Source organism: Pyrgilauda ruficollis, unplaced genomic scaffold (genome assembly GCF_017590135.1).
Source record: "Pyrgilauda ruficollis isolate IOZ18807 unplaced genomic scaffold, ASM1759013v1 scaffold19, whole genome shotgun sequence".
Taxonomy (NCBI): Eukaryota; Metazoa; Chordata; class Aves; order Passeriformes; family Passeridae; genus Pyrgilauda; species Pyrgilauda ruficollis.
Window position 1 is genome coordinate 2,095,454 of NW_024518095.1, and position 19,272 is coordinate 2,114,725.

General features: G+C 36.9%; 1 protein-coding gene across 2 annotated transcripts; it reads right to left on the reverse strand.

Annotated features, from left to right (window-relative positions):
• Nucleotides 1-299: 299 nt before the first annotated feature.
• On the reverse strand, nt 300-19,269 carry RPAP3 (RNA polymerase II associated protein 3). Of its 2 annotated transcripts, none has more exons than XM_041465560.1 (17): nt 19,152-19,269; nt 17,146-17,304; nt 16,416-16,556; nt 15,876-15,998; nt 14,561-14,688; nt 13,886-14,007; nt 13,484-13,554; nt 12,386-12,517; nt 10,879-11,006; nt 9,132-9,253; nt 7,631-7,701; nt 7,352-7,468; nt 5,418-5,626; nt 4,088-4,283; nt 3,371-3,468; nt 1,876-1,976; nt 300-786 (listed from the first exon to the last, which is right to left on the reverse strand). In XM_041465560.1, the coding sequence occupies exons 2-17, from the start codon at nt 17,296-17,298 to the stop codon at nt 695-697; spliced, it is 2,004 nt and encodes a 667-aa protein (XP_041321494.1). In that variant the 5' UTR covers nt 17,299-17,304; nt 19,152-19,269; the 3' UTR covers nt 300-694. The 2 variants fall into 2 exon arrangements, with proteins under 2 accessions (XP_041321494.1, XP_041321495.1); XM_041465561.1 differs by lacking the exon at nt 19,152-19,269 and adding an exon at nt 18,421-18,526.
• Between the last annotated feature and the right edge of the window lie 3 nt (nt 19,270-19,272).

Consider the following 19,272-nt stretch of genomic DNA (forward strand, 5'->3'; position numbering starts at 1 on the left):
TAAAAGTACTCTTGAAAGAAGACAGAAAGTGTTTTTCTTTAAACTTTTTGTTTAATTCTACAGTATTTGTCTTCCTTCTATTCTGCAATTACAGTTGAGGTCCACAGGAATAACTTCACAGATTCTCAGCTACCAATGCTAAAACTTCACCTTTAGATAAACTCAAGTAAAAATTCTGGAATTTTCTTGCCATCATACTTCAGATTCACTTTGCAGAGTAGAAGTTCTGATGTGATGGATCTTTACAGAAGAGTTATTTAGGCATTTTAATAAAAAAAAATTCTTAAAAATATAGTATCTTCAATTCAACGTTCAGTTTATTTTCTAAAATAAAAACCCCATGCATAATTCTAATATACAGCATTTGATAAACAAAGACATGTTTATAAATATTTTTTTCCTTTTAATAAAGATCTCTATCTACAGTCCAGATCCTGAATGCCAATCTGCCCAACTGTTTTTCAGGCAAACAGATTCCACTGAAGAAAATGTAGATCCATATTGTTTCAGGTACCGGAAAACAAGTGTACTTCAGAACTAAATAATGATCTCTTCAGGCACTTGCCATTTGGCTAACCCAAGCTTAAGAGTTTCATTATTTACAAAAAGCAACAAAATTGCAGTCTTTACAGCCTTATTAGCTAATTTCCACATGAAAAAGGTGCAAATCTAGACATTTACATCAGCTATTGTGCTAAGAGAAAATGCCGTATTTCTTCTCCAATTCTTCAACAGAAGCATCTTTTAAACCCATGTGGTTCACATGATTGAATAATACCTGCGTAACTGAAAAAGAAAATCCCAACATGAATTCTTATTTTTGTAATTCACACTCTTAACGTAAATTAGTTAATTCTTTTCTTGGTGAGAGTAAGGGGCATATGGATAATACAGCTGAAATACCCCTACATTTTTGAACTACTGGGAGGATGAACACAAGTAGCAAAGCAAAACTCTCACTTTGTTTCAATGCCCAAGAGCTGCCTAACACCACTTCCTTGAAAAGGTGTAATCCAGCAACAGCTTTTAGTTTCTTTACTAACCTGACACTATGCCACTACATGCAGAAGACAAACGTTAATGCCAATGGCAGATAAAGCTTACATCAGGTAAAGGTGTGAATGCCATTTGTAAGAGGCATTGCACTTCAGTAAGTCAAGTTACTTTATTTTAAGGAGATTCACATTTCAAAATTTTTTAAGTACAATGGTAATTAGTGAAACTCAGCTGTAGATAGTGAATTTACATTTACATGGTTCCAGAGAAATGTTTTTAAGAGTCTCACTACTACACAGTCTGTCTGGTGCACTAAATAAAGTTTGAGACAAAAACCACTTTTATAAACCATGAATTCAAGCCAATGTCAACACAAATTGCAAACTAACATGACTGATGCCTCCAGAAAAGGACAACTTAAAACACTAGGTTGAGCTCTTTAGAGATTCTCTTTTTATTCTTTTGCCAACAGAAAAGTGAGGATTTGTCAAGAAATAGTTGTAAATTGTGGAAACTGTAATAATATGGATACCTTGGATCTCAGATGTAGGATTTCATACCAATTCATAAATTTGTAACATTACCAGCTACAAACTGACAAGCTGGCAAAGCTTATTTTATCAGAATAAAATGCAGTGGTATTACTGATTAAAATAAGAGGCTTTAGCTGCAGTTTTCTAGTCTAAACAATAAATAAGGAGTCAGAGGATTAAGAAAAATTACATGATATTCATATTAACTTCTAAAACAATAAAAAGCTGGACAACTAAAATGATTACTACGTAGCATAAACAAGAATAATGCTAAGTTTTACATTTTTTTTGTCAGATTCTACAGTATCACAAAGTAAACTTACAAGGACACTACCAAATTACTTACTTTTTTTTTCTGAACCTGACATAAACATTACTGCCATATCAAATCTTTTTAATTCAGAGAGCCTCTGGAGGATTTCAAGGATGAGTGATGGCTCCTCTTTCCTGAAGAAGATTATCACAAATACAAAAATAACCACTGTTGATTAGAAATATTTAGTAGCTGCAAGCAATATTGAAGAATTCAGGAACAAGAAATTAAACAACCAATTTTCTATTTCATATTTGCTATCTTTGTCTTTCCATTTGTCCACTCACAGAGCAAAAAGTCAATATCCAGAAACCTTTATGTAGGTATTACTGTTCTACTGAGCAAGAGTAAAGAAATACAAAAACCTAGACTGATGCAAATTGACTGCTGGTCATGTACAGAGTATCTACTACATGATTTAAAGCTTACACCTGGCCATAACATCACTTTTTATATGTATCAGGTAGTGTGAAAGGCAGCATCACCTGTGACCATAGGAAGCTCATTGAAAAGCTGAGCCAATTACAGCTAACTTTCATCCATACAGAAAATTCCTAGATGGTATTCATTTTACGTTTTTCTGGTCAACAGTGAACAGGCACTGCCTTCGTTACAAATACTAACAAATAGTATTTTTCTTTCATAACTTCAACATTTCTTTTGGAGGGAGACAGGACTCTTACCTTACAGCAAACAATTTCTGCTTCCTAGCCTTTTTATGTTGTATCACCAAATTCAGGACTGTACCTCTAAGACAGTATTTTTCACCCATTTGATGGATACTTTACTCTTCAAGGAAACCAAGGGAAAGGCAAGCATTCATTTATGCCTGCTTATCTCCATAAAACAACACCGAAAAACAGTGAGTGTGTGCTTCTCAGACAGTGTAATTCAGAAAAGCAGTGCAGTGCCTCTGACAGACAAAATGAACTTCAGGACTCAAATAGTAGCATGGATAGAAATTTCAAAAATAACTTCTCAGATCCTGTCTTATCAGAACCCCAGTCTCCAATACACATTTGCTACAGACAACTGTAAAATGCTAGCAGATAATTAAGTCTGAATGCATCACAGTAAGCGTGGCATAAAACCGAAACCCTCTGAATTTCTCAGCTTTAGAAAGTTAAAATAGAGGACAATGCACAATTCTATGTGCTCTCAGAATACACACAATAATATGAACAAAAGCTATTTCATACAAATTAATGTGTCTGGTGCTCTTTAGCAAAGCACAATTCAACAACACTCAGTAAAAGTATTTTTTTCACTTCTTTTCTAACTGTTTTTTCATGATGAGTTTCACTTCTTTAGAAGCAACTATTGAGTAATTCCAATGATTTCATTATGCTCATGTAATGCTGTGTGCTGGAAACAATTTTGTAAGCCAGAGGTTGGGACTAGAGAAAACATAAAAATCCCCCTAACACAAAACAACACAAAAAAACCCAACAACCTCCCCCCACCACAAAAGCTTATTGCTTTCAAAACAGCAATAAGCAATGTAAAACAAAGGAGGAGTTAAACTTACTCAATATAGAAGTCATGTAGAATTTTCAGGATCTGGTTAAACAAGTCTGGATCTAAGGACTTCTGAAACAGCTTTGCATAAAGTGATGGCTCTATTTGCTATAGAAAATTTTTTAAAGTTAATTTTAGACAAAAAAAATACAACTGAGTAATGAGAATTACAGGTGCATTTTTAGAAGGTCATGGACAATGCTGAAGTGCATGAAAGCAAAAAACCAAATCACACAATTTAACATCAAACAACTATTTTTGCTTGTTAGCTTGGGTTTTTTTACTAATGGCAATTTCTAACTTCTCTTAAAAAATTTAAGTATTTAAGTGATTTTTTTTCAAAATATATGTGAGTAAAAGTACACATTAAGAAGATTGCTGTGTTTCAAGCATCTGCTCAGTTTAAAAATGTCGCTATGTGTAATTACCCTAGAAGCACTCATTTGAAAAATTATAATTTAATAGAATTACTAATATAAAGTCTTTAAAGAAGGCCTATATTTGAAAAAAAATACAGAGACTGTACTTAAAAAAAAAAGGCACAAAAGAAGAAAAACTCACATGCACATCAGATTACTTATTGCTATGTGAAAACAATTAAGTAAAGGGATTATTGTACACTCAAGACAATCTAAAACATACCTATCCCTTCCACCTAAGGGTACTGTTTCTTCAACTGATGTTGAAGAAAACTGTCCAAACACTGTTGATACTCTATGTTTCATACCTTCAGGTACAAGTACATGTTTTCAGGGCAGTCTTTCAACTTTCTGAAGTCAGATTCAAGCTGGAAAGAATTTGCAGGAATGGGAGGAACTGGAGAAGCAGACATAAATGACCTTCTGATTTCTTTTTCTCTCTGCTTGCTTGCAGGAAAAGATGGATGCAATGTTGATGAAATTCCTTTCACATTTACAGGCAGCCTGCAAAGGTATTTTGAAACACATAATCAAATCAACTTTTAAGGAAATTCTACAGTGAGACCTAACTGGAGAACCCTCTATTCAATAAAAGCTAAAATACCGAAAACTTTTTAGAAAAGAATGTGTTTTAGTTTAAGCAGATATTTTAAAATTCCTTCAAATTATACAAGCTTTTTATTTGATTCACCTTTTCTAAAAAAAAAGACATCTGCAAATACTTCCATTTACTCAGCCTCTCTACTTTGTTTCTGGAAATAACTGCATTTTACAGTAGGTTTCTCCCATATATACCTGCCAAAACCAAAAAAAATCATATTTTCTTCAATTTCATAATGCAAAGCAATAACAATGTCAAATTGATAAACTAGTTCCAACACTGATAGCAGCAAATCTATTTTTTGTCCCATAATGACATTTAGGCCCACCGATTTCTTAGAAATTAAGAAATGGCTAAGAATATACTTTTTTCTTCAACACTTCACGGTAAATCCATCTAACTGAGCTAGAAAAGGTATGTGGGGCCAGTGCTTCTGATAGAAACTCTTTGATAAGGATTCTTTACATCAACAGAATGAGGCAGTGCCGATGCAACTGAAGGACAACGAGTTCCAAGACTGAGCAAGGATAAAGCTTCGGTACTTCAGCAAGACAGACTTCAGTTTGCCTAACAGTGTGACTTATAAACTGAGCACACCCAAAGCTACCACCTGCCTCAGCAGAGGAAAGGGTGGTGACACTCATCTGCTCCTCCTCTCTCACACAACTGGGGCACAAAGAATGCTTGAACTCTGTTCAAAATTTCTAAAAAACAACAAACAAAAGTTGTAAAAACATCTAGGGAAGATGGTGTGCCCAAGCAAGAAAGACTACAGCATGCAGGAAAATATGAATGCCTACATATTTGCAATGTAATTCCGAGTTTTCCACCTGACACTAAACAGACAATATTTGTCTCAACCAATGAGTGGTCAAAAATGCAGATGTGCAAGAACTGCAGTTCTTTCAACATTTCTTTTTCAATTCAGATTCTCCAAAGTATCTTCAATACCTCACCACATGTAGACATCTGAAAATTAAGATTATATTTCAACTACATTTACCTTTTAAAAAGAAGATAAGAATTATTATACTTACTGTAATAGTGATGTATCACAGATTTCTTCTATTTTCAAGTGCTTTGCTTTTGGAATATCAGCTGTAGTCAACAGATCATCCTGATCTAGAGCTTCTGTTGCTTCAACACTCACTGAATTCCTCCAGTTATTGACTAAAGTAGTGGTGGGCAAGTCACCATCTGATGCATCATCATCAACTTCTTCAATATCTATTCTTCGCAATGGCTTCTAAACAGAGCACAGACCTCATGTCACATGTAGACTCAACACAAGTGTTTAAACAGACTCCAGACACAGCTCTGTGTAACTTAAAATAATTGTATGATAACCAGTTACCTCTGCAGTCGTGCACAGAGAAGACACTTTGCATAAAGGTCAATGGCAAAACCAGGAAACCATAAAAATCTGCATGAAGCCTGATATAATTTTATTGCTTTATCCTCTGAAACCAGTATATCCTTACCCCAGAGGATCTCCGTATGCGGTCTGTTTTCTCAGTAATAATTAAAAATGTATACTTTTTCACATTAAGGTTGAATAGGCAAAATCTATCATACACTGTGTCCTATTATGCAGTAAAGCTTTGTAATTTAGCAAAACAAAAAAATATCCAACAGCACAGGCCTTGGCCCACAACTTAAAATTTTGATATAATAAATATCTAACTCAACCCTGCTGACTGACCAAATTACACATCTTCTAAGGTAATTAATTCCACCATATGCTAAAATGCTTCAGCTTATTTAATCTCTGCATGATCCTGATTATTTTTGACCATCACCTAGTACCACCATCACAAGTCTTAGAAAAAAAAGCTCTCATCACTTCTTACTTTTAGAACTTCATTCCTGAACATGAACATAGTATGTACTGCTCTAGAAATTCTTATGCAAATCCACACGCTTAAACACACTCAACAATTTAGACTTCTGGGAAATGGCAGTACTAAAAGCACAGATGTTTCATCTATACTTATTATACCTCAACAAAATAACAAGATGAATACAACCAACCTAGCATCTTCACTGAATTTAGCAGCCAAAGCAAACATTTAATAAATATAACTGTCTACAGTATTCCAGCTACTTCACAAGAAATTCATTTATGCTTAAAGAAATAATGTTTCTAGTTATAGAGAGGACATAATACTCTGCTCTCCCAAAGGATCAAAATAATCACACATTTTCTATTAAAACTGTCCATCTGAATTACATTACTTATGAGGGTAAACAAAGATTTTCAAATAACATGAGTGCATACATGTACAAAGTACTCTTTGTATTTACACAACTCATTGCTGAGTGTATAAAGATTGAATGTATTAAAAGAGGAAGCCTAATACATAAAGAAACCTGGTATTACATTTTTTCATCTATAACTCATTCATCTGACTATAACCACTGGTAATTCATAGTCCAAACACAATGCTTATTGAAAACCAATATCCAGCTGTCCTGCAGTTTACATGGATGAAAATGCATGCTCAAAGCTCTTTGGAAATCAGCCCTATGTGACAGCAGCATATGGCACAAGTAGGCAACTTGTCTTATAACCACTATGGCTGCTGTAGAAACTGTAAACAGTAGAAATGAAGAAAAGTTTACCCAGAGGTTCTCAACTCTCTCTCATTTACTCTCAATTGCAATGTTACCTACGGGCACAAGTCAGGGTTTTTGGGCTGCCTGCCTATTCCACATTATAAATGTATACATACACCATGTTTGCTGAGTGTGGTACTGCAGGCTGAATGCTTACCCCACCACTGCTGTGAATGTCAGCATTTCCATGAGTGTTAACGATCTTGAAAAATATCAAAAAAGTAAATTTATACATTTTTGGATTTCCACATGCAAGGCTATCTATCAAGGGTTAGTCTACAATATAGAAAGCAGATTTTAACTCCAAACTCTACTCTTCCCACCATTATAGAAAGTAATTCATGTAACAACTTACTGTGGATTTAATCTGTAATGGATTATCAATCACTTTCACTATATTTTTGATTTCCGCTTCTTTTATCAATACTGCAGGATATTCTTGGTGAGTCTTCTGCTCTTTCTCAGCTAATTCCTGAAAAAAGTGCCAAGATGTCCAAAAGATCAGGTGTTTAATGAATAAATACAAGGTATGTTAAAAATAATGTAATAAAGAATAAAAACCTTCTAGTACTATTGCCTTATAAAAAACTCCTAAACAAACAAAACCCCACTATACCCAAATAAGCATACATACATTCCTTATTTTTGTGAGTTCGTTTATTGCTTGTTTATTTCCAGGTTCCAGCTTCAAAACAGCTTCAAAATCTGCGTGAAAAACAACACAGAAACTGTAGATATTTCAAATTACAATGTACACATGTTTTAACCTGCTATTTTCCTTTCATAGCTCTAAAAAAATAATTAAAGACAGGTAAGTGACAGAATGGCCGAGGCTGGAAGGGAGCACCCACCAGTGAGTCATATGGTCCAACCTCCCTACTCAAGCAGGGTCATCCTGAAGTGTAACACACAGGACAGCATTCAGACAGTTCTTGAATATCTCCACTAAAGACTCCACAACCTCTCTGGGCAAGCTGTTTCAGTGCTTGATCACCTGCACAGTAAGAAGTTCTTCCTCATATTCAGGTGGAACTCCCTGTGCATCAGTTTCCGCCTGTTGCCTCCTGTCCTATTGCTTGGAACTACCAAGAAGAGCCTAGCTCCATCTTTTTGACACTTTCCCTTCAGATCCTGATAGACATTGGTGAGGTCACTCCTCAGTCATCTCTTCTCAAGACTGAACAGGCACAGCTCCCTCAGCCTTTCCTCATAAGGGAGATGTTCCCTTCCCCTGATCATCTTTGTCACCCTCTGTGGGACCCACTCCAGGAGCTCCACGTCTCTCTTGCACTGAGGAGCCCAGAACTGGGCACAGCACTCCAGATGTGCCTCAGCAGGGCAGAGTGGAAGGGCAGGATGACCTCCCTGGACCTGCTGGCAGTGCTCTTCCTAATGCAGCCCAGGATTCCATTGGCCTTCTGGCCACAAGGGCACTGCTGGCTCATGGACAGCTTGTTGTCCACCAGGTCCTTCTCCCAGCAGGTCAGCCTGAGCCTGTGCTGGTGCAGGGGTTGTTCTTCCCCAGGTGCAGGACCCTACATTTACCTTTTGGATTTCTGAAGGTACCTCTCTGCCCATCTCTCCAATCTGTCAAGGTCCTTCTGGAAGGCTCACAGCACTCTGGGGTATCAGCTGCTCCTCCAAGCTTTGTATCATCACTTAACTTGCTGAGGAGGCATCTGCCCCTTCATCAAGTCACTGATGAAGAAGTTCAACCACAGTGGGCTCAGTATTGAACCTTGAGAGACACCATGAGTGACAGGTCCCCAGCTACACCCTGTGTCACTGATGAAGACCCTGCAGTATCTGTTGTTCAGTCAGTTCTCAACGTATCTCACTGTCCCCTTGTAAGTCATCCGAATGCCTATATAATGACCTACTTTTAAATGAACTTTTCAAACTATTTCTTACCACTTATTATAAACAGCAACAGCTGTGATTTCACACAAAACTGTCTTCCCATTATGTGGGCACCAACACAAGAGTTTTTGCACATATTCAGTGAAATCCAAGAGAAACCACTAAATTCTTAATTTTTGCACTGATAATCTCAGTAAGTCAGAACAAAAAAAAAGATCAGGATGTCCTTATACTGATCTCTCACCTACCACATTTAGGCTAATTCAAAATCATACCTTCAATAGCTTCCTTTAGCTTCCCAAGGGCAACTCTGGCAGCTCCTCTCCTGGCAAAAGCTTTAGAATAGGAAGCATCTAAGAGCAGAGCTTGTGTGCAGTCATCTTCTGCCTCTTTGTACCTCAGCAAAAGCATACCACAAAATTAATAACCAGTTTCAAGAGGCAGTTTCAATTGAAACAACAGAGCTACCCAAACCAATTAATATATAAAGGCAGATCTTCATTACCTACATACATAAACATATCACTGAGCTAAAATGTGAATTAAAAAACTCCCATAGAATATGGTTTCTCAGCCCCTTGAAATTTAAGCTGTATCTTTTGGTATCTTATAACAGAATGTTGACTCTTTTTAGCATTACAAAAATTCACATCCTCTTTAAAGAAAAAAAAACACATTAAAGCTTGTCAGAGCAGAGTCCACTTTAGAAATTCAACAACAGCCTTAAAATCAAAGTTAGTACCATGGCTTTGTACTTCTGAAAACCAGAAATACCATTAGAAAAAAAGAAAACATAGCAGAGAGGAGAAGCAAGTATGCATGAGAACAAATTTCTCTACATTTGGAATTCTGTGACTTGTCCTTAACTATTTCAGAATGAGAACTCAGAATATACTTGCATTAATGTAATTTGCTTCATTTTAAGATTAAATTTCCTCATCCCATTTATACTGTTACATTAGATCACTATTTTACTATGTGCTTAATAAAATATTTTCTTTCATTACTTTCCTCCATGTTCAAACTATCATTAAATTTACGCAAATTAATTTTTATTTGCTGTTCTCATCAGCACTAGCAGTTTGTAAGAATACCAATGGGTTTTTGTTGCATTTTATGTTTGGTCCTCTTTCAAATGTAAAGACCCATGACACAGGATTTATTATGGGGAACCAATTTTCTTGCTTGGTCATTCAATTAAAGTGTTGCTTCCTCTGAATCTCACAGATTATTTGCATTCTGATGTCCTTTAAATTACAAGTGTAGTGTTAGAAATACTATCCATGCAACCCATCTTATCCGAATTTGAGATCAGTCTACTGTCTCTAGAGATACTCGGCCATGCCACATTAAAACAGATGACCAACATAACCCTCTGCTCTTCATGCTACCAGCCTACCGTAAATTACCACACCATCACAGAGTCGAACGAAGTTCACACCTAAAAACTGGCCATATGGAACTTATCTAATTTGCTGTAAAGCATGAATTTCCATACAGTTTCTGGGTCATTTGGATAAAACTTCATTAAAAATAAACAAGCAACACATACATGCCTCTATCAGTGAAGTTAAAAAGCCATTTTAAAACGTAAAAACTTCCAGAAAAAGCTTTTATTCATTCCCTCCAAAGTCAGAAGTTATAATTCATTTCTTTTTACAGAGCAATGTTTAGTAGCAGACTGTGTTTCATAGTCAAAGACAAAGCTTTGGGCAGTTCCTTTCAGAGAGGTCACTATCTGGATTTTGCACACATAAAAGAAAGAAAAGCCAACATCAGAAACCATTATTTCATACTGGTGCTATTTTATTCTCTCAGAACTTGCTCCCTACAAACTGCATTTTGATTTTGAGATCACACATAGAGATTTGTTTCCTCTCCTTTAGTGCTTTCAATGTGATTTATTCTATACTGAATTTTAACAAAAACGAGAAGGAGTGACAATAACTTGAATGAAAATCTGCTGGATCATTATTCCTCCTGATTTACAACAAACAATACAGCATGTGCAATTCCACTTACTTCTCAATTTTTAGGTAGGCCATGGCTCTGTTAGCTGGCAGTAGTGCATTGGTGCCATCTGCTGCGATACCACGGGTGTAACATTCTATTGCAGCCTCATACTTTCCTTCTTTGAAATAACCGTTACCCTGGAATATTTACGTCCGAGGAAAAAAAAACAGCATTGAGAAAATCCAGTGCAATTAACTTTTTCTTACCCGCTTTTGCAGAGAGGATGACAACATTATGAAGATGAATTGTAAAGAACACCCACATCAGGGCAGACAGTTACAGCGTATTTCTTCCTATCTAAGTTTGGAGGCAGAACACCAAAACTATTTTAAATACTTTCTAATACTTCAAGGATAAAAAAAACTTTGCTACATGCATAGTTCAAATGGAGACTTGTAAGTCTGCAACTTATTTAACTTTATGTTTGATGTGCAGGATAACCTACCCTGTACCTCATGAATGTAAATACAAGCTGAACGTTGACAATTCCTCTTTCAAGATGGTTTTCTGCACTTGACAAATTCATCCTGCTCCATAAAACTCATCCTCAAATACTATATGGGTCCAAATGTTGTTGTTTTTTAATTAATGCTCCATACAAAAAAAAATTATATCACTTTTTTGTTTGTTTCTGGGGGACTAAAATTACCTTTTGCTTCTCAATACTCATTTGAAGCTGCACATCTCTGCTACTACTCTACTGACTGGCAAAAAACCAGAAAGTTCAGACTTGACAAGGATCCATGTCACCAAGAACAAGCCTGCAGTGAGTCAGCTCTGCTGCTAATGAACTGTTGCATTAGACTGAAATTTCTCTTCTGAGACCTAGTCAAACTCTTGTTCCTTAACGCATACTTTCATTCTTATCTAATTACTTCTTACAACCAGTATAGCAAGCCTGAATAATGATAACAAGTTATGAGTTACATAGCTAGGTAAGTGAGCAGAAAAATTATGGTTTAGTTGGTAACGCTATTTATTTACTGAAAAAGCTGTGAGACGGAGAAATCAATAAGCCAACTGTGAGTCAAGACTATGCATAAAGAAATACATTTTTATTGTCATTGTTGCCTGTACCCCCAAAGCCCTTTTTATAACTACTATTCATCATGTAATCAGAGGTTTGAAAACAAGAAATAGTCCACAACTCCCTTGGACAAGTAAGAATCAAGATGCTTACAATAATGGAGAAATGGAATCTTTGTAAAGTGGAGTTTAAGTTCTACTTGTCTTACTGCGTATTTGAAATTTTGCATATACAATTTGGGCTGTAAAAGCTACCTTTTAGAATTATTCCTCCAGACAAATCCAAACAGAACTCACTGTCCCACTCACTTTCCTAGAGGCAAAAGGGGAAACACTTAAGGGACACATCAAGGATATTCCATGTATGAAACTCAAGGCGGTATCAGGTTGAATTTATACATCTGCATAACTAAAAGCAGTGTAACTAGCAGCACAACACCACCTTTTTCTTTGCTAGGTTTCTCCTATTCCACCAGAACCTGTGACCTACCAGATCTTTTTCTGCAATTGCCTTCTGCTTAAGCTGCTGCTCTTCAATGCGCTGCTTCTCTTCATCTGTTAATCCTGTTCTGACTGCATCTTCAAACTCTTTCTGTTCTGATTTTTCTTTTAATGACAGAGCCTGTAAAAACATCATTTTTCCCTTCAGTATTTCCCCACTTAAAACATTTTCAGAACATAAATTGCAATAATTTCTAAACCTTTAAGATAAGAAAATCTGCCAAGCTTTTTAACACAAGTGCCTGTGTTGTAAATTAAATACAAATTGAAGAGACAATTTAAAAACAATTTGTTTCTTGAAAATGTATTTCTTTGAGGGACTTCAAGTCAGAATAATGCTTGGCAAACACAAAGTATGTAGCCTCTGAAGCACAGCGTGAAATGACTCATGGAACCTTTCTATACAGTCCAATTCACGTATCTTTTATTTCTTCAATTACTGGAGACTTTGCATCTTCATTCTGAAAATAAACTTTTCATGCACTGTCAAAAACACAGTTGAAGAAATGTAAGTAAATTCATACAGAAATGACAGGGCTGTTTATATTTACAAAGGTCATCATAATTAACATTCTCCCTGTCATGAAAAGGATCTAACTTGCACTACAAGTATTTTGTTCTGTTCTTAGAACAACTTTCTGGTTTGGGTGACCACAGCAATCACTACAAGCAGGCGAGCAATGCAGTTTTATGGCCAAGAGAACACAGAAGTTCCCATGTGTTGTGCTTCCTTATACCAAAACACTAAGCATGACCGAAAAAAGCATTAACATAGGAGGTAGAAAATTGTGGAAAATTAAAAAATAAACCAACCAACCCACCAAAACCCAACCAACACCAAAAAGTCCAAAAGACATCAGATGGTGCACACATGCAGTCTTAGTCTGGGATCCAGTATTACACTGATATTTGCATATGTGTGAGTTTCTCCAAAAGAAACTCCATTAAAGATTTTGACTTTGGTGAACTTCAGATGCCAGAAAAAGCATGTGGGAATTTATTGAATCAGTTCTTGTTATAAAAATTGACATAGATGTAAACTGAACAGGGTGCATTAATTTATGTTAGGGCCTAATATTCTTTTTACCTGATCAATTTTCTTCAGTTCATTTTTTGCTTCGAGATTGTTTGCATCCAGCTCCAAAACTTTTTCATAATCTATCAGAAGACCAGAAAAGTATGTTTCAGGTAGGAAGCACAGACCAGTAAGCAGAGCATTTCTGAGATAAACCTTTTTTATAACTACCCAAGAAGCCCAAGATATTTCAAGGAATACATCATTCTAGAACAGTTAAAGCTGAATTATTCAAGAACTACTAACATCTGCTATAATTTGGACTTGCTACTTGAATTTTACCTTGCCAGAATAAAATGCAACATGGTATTTCATTTCTTTGTTTATAGGAAATGAAAATTAAACTCCTACATCAAAGAGGCAGATCACACAAGTTAGTATGTATTTTAAGAAAAGAATTTTAAGAAGACCCACCTTCTTTAGCTCCTTGAAGATTTTTCAAAGCAAAGCGAGCAGCCCCTCTTCTCGCATAAGCCTTTATGTAATTTTTATCTAAAGCAAGTGCTAAATTGCAGTCAGATTCCGCAACAGAAAACCTACCAAAAAATGAATGGGTAGATTGGACACATCTAGGTTACAAACCTCAAAATTTCAGCAGCTCATCTTACTCTGAGCCTCACCAGGTTCTTGATAACATGGGAATCTTACATGCTTCAGAAGGCGCACAAACCAAGGACTTACACATTTCTTGATTCCAAATACATTAAAACAAGAAAGGAAAACAGCAGTAAAGAATCTCTACTGCCACAGGAAGAATAACCACTCCCCCTTCTTCACCCAAAACAAATCAAAGCCTTAGAAATTGAGCTCACTGAATATGAAAGGCAATTTAACTTTCTCTTCCTCTTTTTTCAAGTCTTACACTACTAACACAGCAGACGGTGAACTGCTAGTGTGCAAGCCAAGGAAAAACTGATGAGGGAGACTACCAGACTGCTTCTCCTGGCGATTCCTATTTTACTTTGAAACTGGAAGGCGGGTTGCAACAACACAGCATGATGTATAAATCAAGAATTAAAACTAGACCAACAATCTGAAGGTAGCATTTCAAATACAAAAATACTACAGATTTAACAATGCAAGTCTTACTTTTTCATTCTATAAAAAGCTGATGCTCTGTTTGTGGGCAATACTGGATTGTACGGATCAGAATGCATTCCTCTAGTATAGCATTTTATAGCTTCATCAAAGTTTCCTTGTTTAAAGTAGTTATTACCCTGCAAATAAAAAAAAGCATTTTCAACAAGTTACTGTACATTGGCAGCTACATTGCTAATTAAAAACTCTAAAAAAATCTAAGTATTCTAGAAATGCTTAACTATTTTTGTTCAACATTTCTCACAAAATACTGCTTTATTATGAAATATGCTAACTATTATATTCTAAGTGCACCATATTAAATAATTTTCATTATATATTCTATAACACAGGTCTGTCAAATATTCATTTTTCAGTATCTCTAGGTCATTTCCAGAAACATGTAAGCATATACATAGCTACTTAAATTACCAAATTCGGTTTTTTTAATTTTTCAGTAACTAGGTTTGGCGTCTTTACTTTCAAAGTCAACATTTTCATTTCTGCCTCCTCTGGGACACAACTTTTACCTCACACACCCTCAACGACCTCACTGCAGCCAAGATAATAATGGCCAAAGATGCCTCATCTTCTTAGTGTAGACTACAGATTACATGTGAAGGAATTCCCGCAGCAGCAGGAATACAACACAAATATCACCCACTTACACAATTTAAAACAAATAAACAAACAACCCATAAAAACCCAAACCCAAGCTAGAACTACTGATGTCAATATTGACTGGCAGATGGGTTAGGTGGTTGCTTACAAACAGAAGTTTATCAAAAACAGAAGCTGTTACACAGCTTAGCCTCTTTCTCATGGCAACGAAGCCTGAGACAGATCTCCTTCTATATCCAACCTTATTAGGTAAAACTGAAGTGGTATAAACTTGACATTATTAAAGCAATGAAGTTCACCCATCGTTCCCAGATGTACTGGCCTCACAAATGGAGTATTTTTAAGTTCTTGAAAATTTAGTTTGGGGCATTCAGATGTTGTGTTCAGGTAAAAAACAGTTTGCTCTATACAGCAATTCTATACAGCCATTCAACTTCTCAAAGCAAAACATCACAAATACATTTGTCATCACAAGCATACATTAATTAGAATTGGCCAAGCTTGCTGCTACTGACAATGAGAAGGAATAGAACTGCAGTGAGTAATTTTCTATTTTGGAATAATGAAACAGACAGGAAGACTTCCAAACAGGCAATTCTTTTACCAGGTGTGTGGTCCCAGTAAATGATCTTTTAAAAGAAAATTGCAAATACTCCTATACTTAATTTTCCTCTTTACCAATAATAAGCATCTATAATTCTATAACCTTTTCCTTCTCTGCAAGAGCCTTTTCAGTATCTACGTGAATTCCATCTTCTTCGGAGTCTGATTCTGGAGATACAGAATCATGAGTACTATCTTCTTTATCAAGTTCTTCAAGTATTTTATCCTGGAATCAGAAAAAAAAATCCAAACTGTTGTCTTCTTTATAATTTAACAGTGCAAAATAATACAAGTAAGATTTTATTAATGTGTCCTCCAACATTGACAGTTGTGCTTAGTCTTATATTCTACTATAATTATGACCTCGTAATAGGCCTAGTGTTAAAACAAGGTTTTTTACCCATTAACCTCAAATTCAATCTGCTGGATGAAAGCACAGTCAATAGAAAACCAAGTATTTATTAATATTCCAAATATTAAACATGTAACCTTATTGGGAGAAAGCTACCCTATGTTCATACAATACCCAGCACAGTAAGATACTGACTAGTGGATTGAATCCTCAGCACTGTAATAAAATTTTATTTAACACAGAATCAGCTGGGGACAAGACTCTGGCAACAAAGCAAATCTTGAGACTCACCACATCAAGTTTTCCCCATGCTTCATAATCGTAAGACTTGATCTTGTTTTTCTTGTTTTCCTCAGAGGTTATCTTTGAAGGGACTTTATTTTTGCTTTTCTTCTTTTTCTTAAAAGCCTTGTTTCGAATTGGTGGCAAATTCTAAACAGAATTAAGTAACATTATAAAACAGATGTGTGAAAATCACTTGCACTGCAGAATCTACAGCACCTGTATCTAGACAGAATATTTATCTAGTGGCTAGTTTTATTTTAGAAATCCATCCAGCAAGCTGTTGTCATGAGCTCTACAAAACCACTAACAACTAGAAGCATAAATCTTTCAACACTTAATAGTACATATTACATGTATGATACAGAACTGAGTTTTAGAAGACAACTCTCCTCAGAGTATCACTTGAAGAATCACTTCAATATACCAAATTTCAGCAGTAAATTACCAATACTGATGCTGCAAACAGAAATATTCTCATAGACCTACCCAGAACCGATAAAAAATTTACTGGCCTCATCACCTTCAGGGGCTACTGGCCCACAGCTCTGTTGGTGGTGCAGTTTACAGAGGAATCTCTCATTTACTTCAGGTGATGAACACATCACAGATTGGTTTATGCCTTCTATTCAGATATTTTAAGTAAAAAAAATGTAATTTTGCTAACGTAAAACATAATTATTATAAACACTATCACAGTATGAATAGCTGAGTTGACACTGGTCTTGTCTTTTCTTACCTCTTCTGGGACCCCACTCTGTTTCCTGAGCTCAGAATCCACTTCTTTAATATCTTTTTCCCAGCTCTCCAATTCTCTCATAAAATCCTGCAGCTCTTCAGCATTTTGCTTCACTTGCAGCTGCAGTTCTATCGCTTTACTTGGTGCACTCATCGTAATCTGCCAAAATTCAAGGAAAAAAGCCTTCTAAAAAGAAGTTGGAAGTATGCAGTGAAGGAAGCTAGCTAATTCAATATTAACAAGTCTGACTTACATGCCAATCAGACTTCCCAACAGCACAGTAGGAACATTAAAGACTAAGAGACTAAGAAACAACACAGTTTTTTTTTCTTTGAAAAAATGAAGGGAAGACATTATTCAGATAAAACAAAGTATATCATAACAAACAGCAATTCACATTTTCCTAACTAAATATAAGGTAAACCACCCAAAAGTCAATGGTAATCCTGAAACTGCAAGCAAGTCCCTAAAACACTGTTTAATAATTAACACTTGATTGTCTTCATAGATTTTGTTGTCTCTATTTTGTTGTCGTAAGTGAAAGAAGTTTTATTATCACAAAAATATCAAGTCACAATTAAAAAGTCACCTTAAAAAAATTTGGTTACCATTCAGAAAAAAAACACCCCACATGTGTACAGTTTGTAGCACAAAAATCCGAAAGGATGAAGCAAACGTTTTGAAAAAAAATCATGATTAAGTAACTCATGGTAAGCTAAATACAAACTTAAGAGTTATGAATGGTTGCTAACTATAACCTCTTGATGGCAAGCTTCAGGATCTGTCACAAGCCTCATGGAAATATAAATAAGCTATTTGTAGAGATACTACACATAAAGCTTTTAAGGAAGAAATAGGTCTAGGCTATTTGACATCCTTTATTTAATGCTATTTTTCACACCCATGCAATAACCTAGTAGCACAACAATATAAAAATTTATAAGCCATACAAAGCAAATGATTTCTGTGGTAAAATGTGCCATCCATAATTACAGACAAGGGTCTCAAAGAGATGAAAAAACACACTGCATGATTACTACTGAACTAATGCTACCAAAGCAGAAATGTTTTTACATGCTCAGGAATAAGCAGCTGAGTAGATGCCCTGCTGCAGCAGTTTATTTCTCCCGCGTTCATGCACAGGTGCTGACATAATTATCCTGAGCAGCCTATTAGGACTATTTGAAACAAAACAGAAATAAACTTTCAGTGAAGCCAAACATACATAGCTTTCATCACGTTTCCAGTTAAGGAGCTTACTATGTTTTTTTGCACCTTCAACTGCTGTCCCCACGCCGAACTACCACTGTAATATGCAGTCTGTTAATTTCGTGCAGCTTGAGCTTTGGACCCATCAAGTATTCCATACAGCCTACCATTTCTAGGTAGGTAGAACAAAATACTTAAAAATACGCAAAAAAAAAAAAATCTTGTAATCTGTTGAACTTTTCTTTTTCCTATACCTGACTAAAACAGTATTCTCACGCAGGCGAATATCTAACATAAAATCTGGCTGTTTCTTCTGTGCCACTCTAGAGCTGAAGTCCTGCTGAAGTGTTTGAAGTCAAATTGCTCCGTTACCCACTAGCCGCACACGACTTAGCAACGCCTTCAACCCACGCACTGACAGCAGCCTCTGCGGCGCAGCCCTTACACCCTTCAGGGCACTTTTATTCCACTCTCAAGGCTGAGCCCTCCCAACACCCGAAGGCTGCTGCTCCCAGGGACTCCCCCGGAGCGGCCGCAGCACGCCGGCGGCCGGCCGGCAGCACAGGCCCGCCCGGGAGCGGCTCCGAGGCCGAGCAGCCCCTCCGAGCCGCAGCACCCGCCTCTGCGCCGCCCGCAAGTTGCAAGCGAGGCCTCGACTCCATCACGGTGTGCTCCCCGCTCGCCTCGCCACCCCGCGCGGCCAAGCCACCCGTGGACCACAGGGCCGGGGATGCGGCTGCGGAACGGCGCCGCAGAGCACCGCACAGCGCGCTGGCCCGGTCCGGCCGCGGCCTCACCTGCGCCGTGCCGCGGCTCCGACCGCGGCTCCTCCCGCGCCGCCGCCCAGCGCGCTCCCAGGCTGCAGCGCGGCCCCGGGCGCCAGGAGGGGACAGCGCCTGCGCGCGCGGCCCCGCTCCC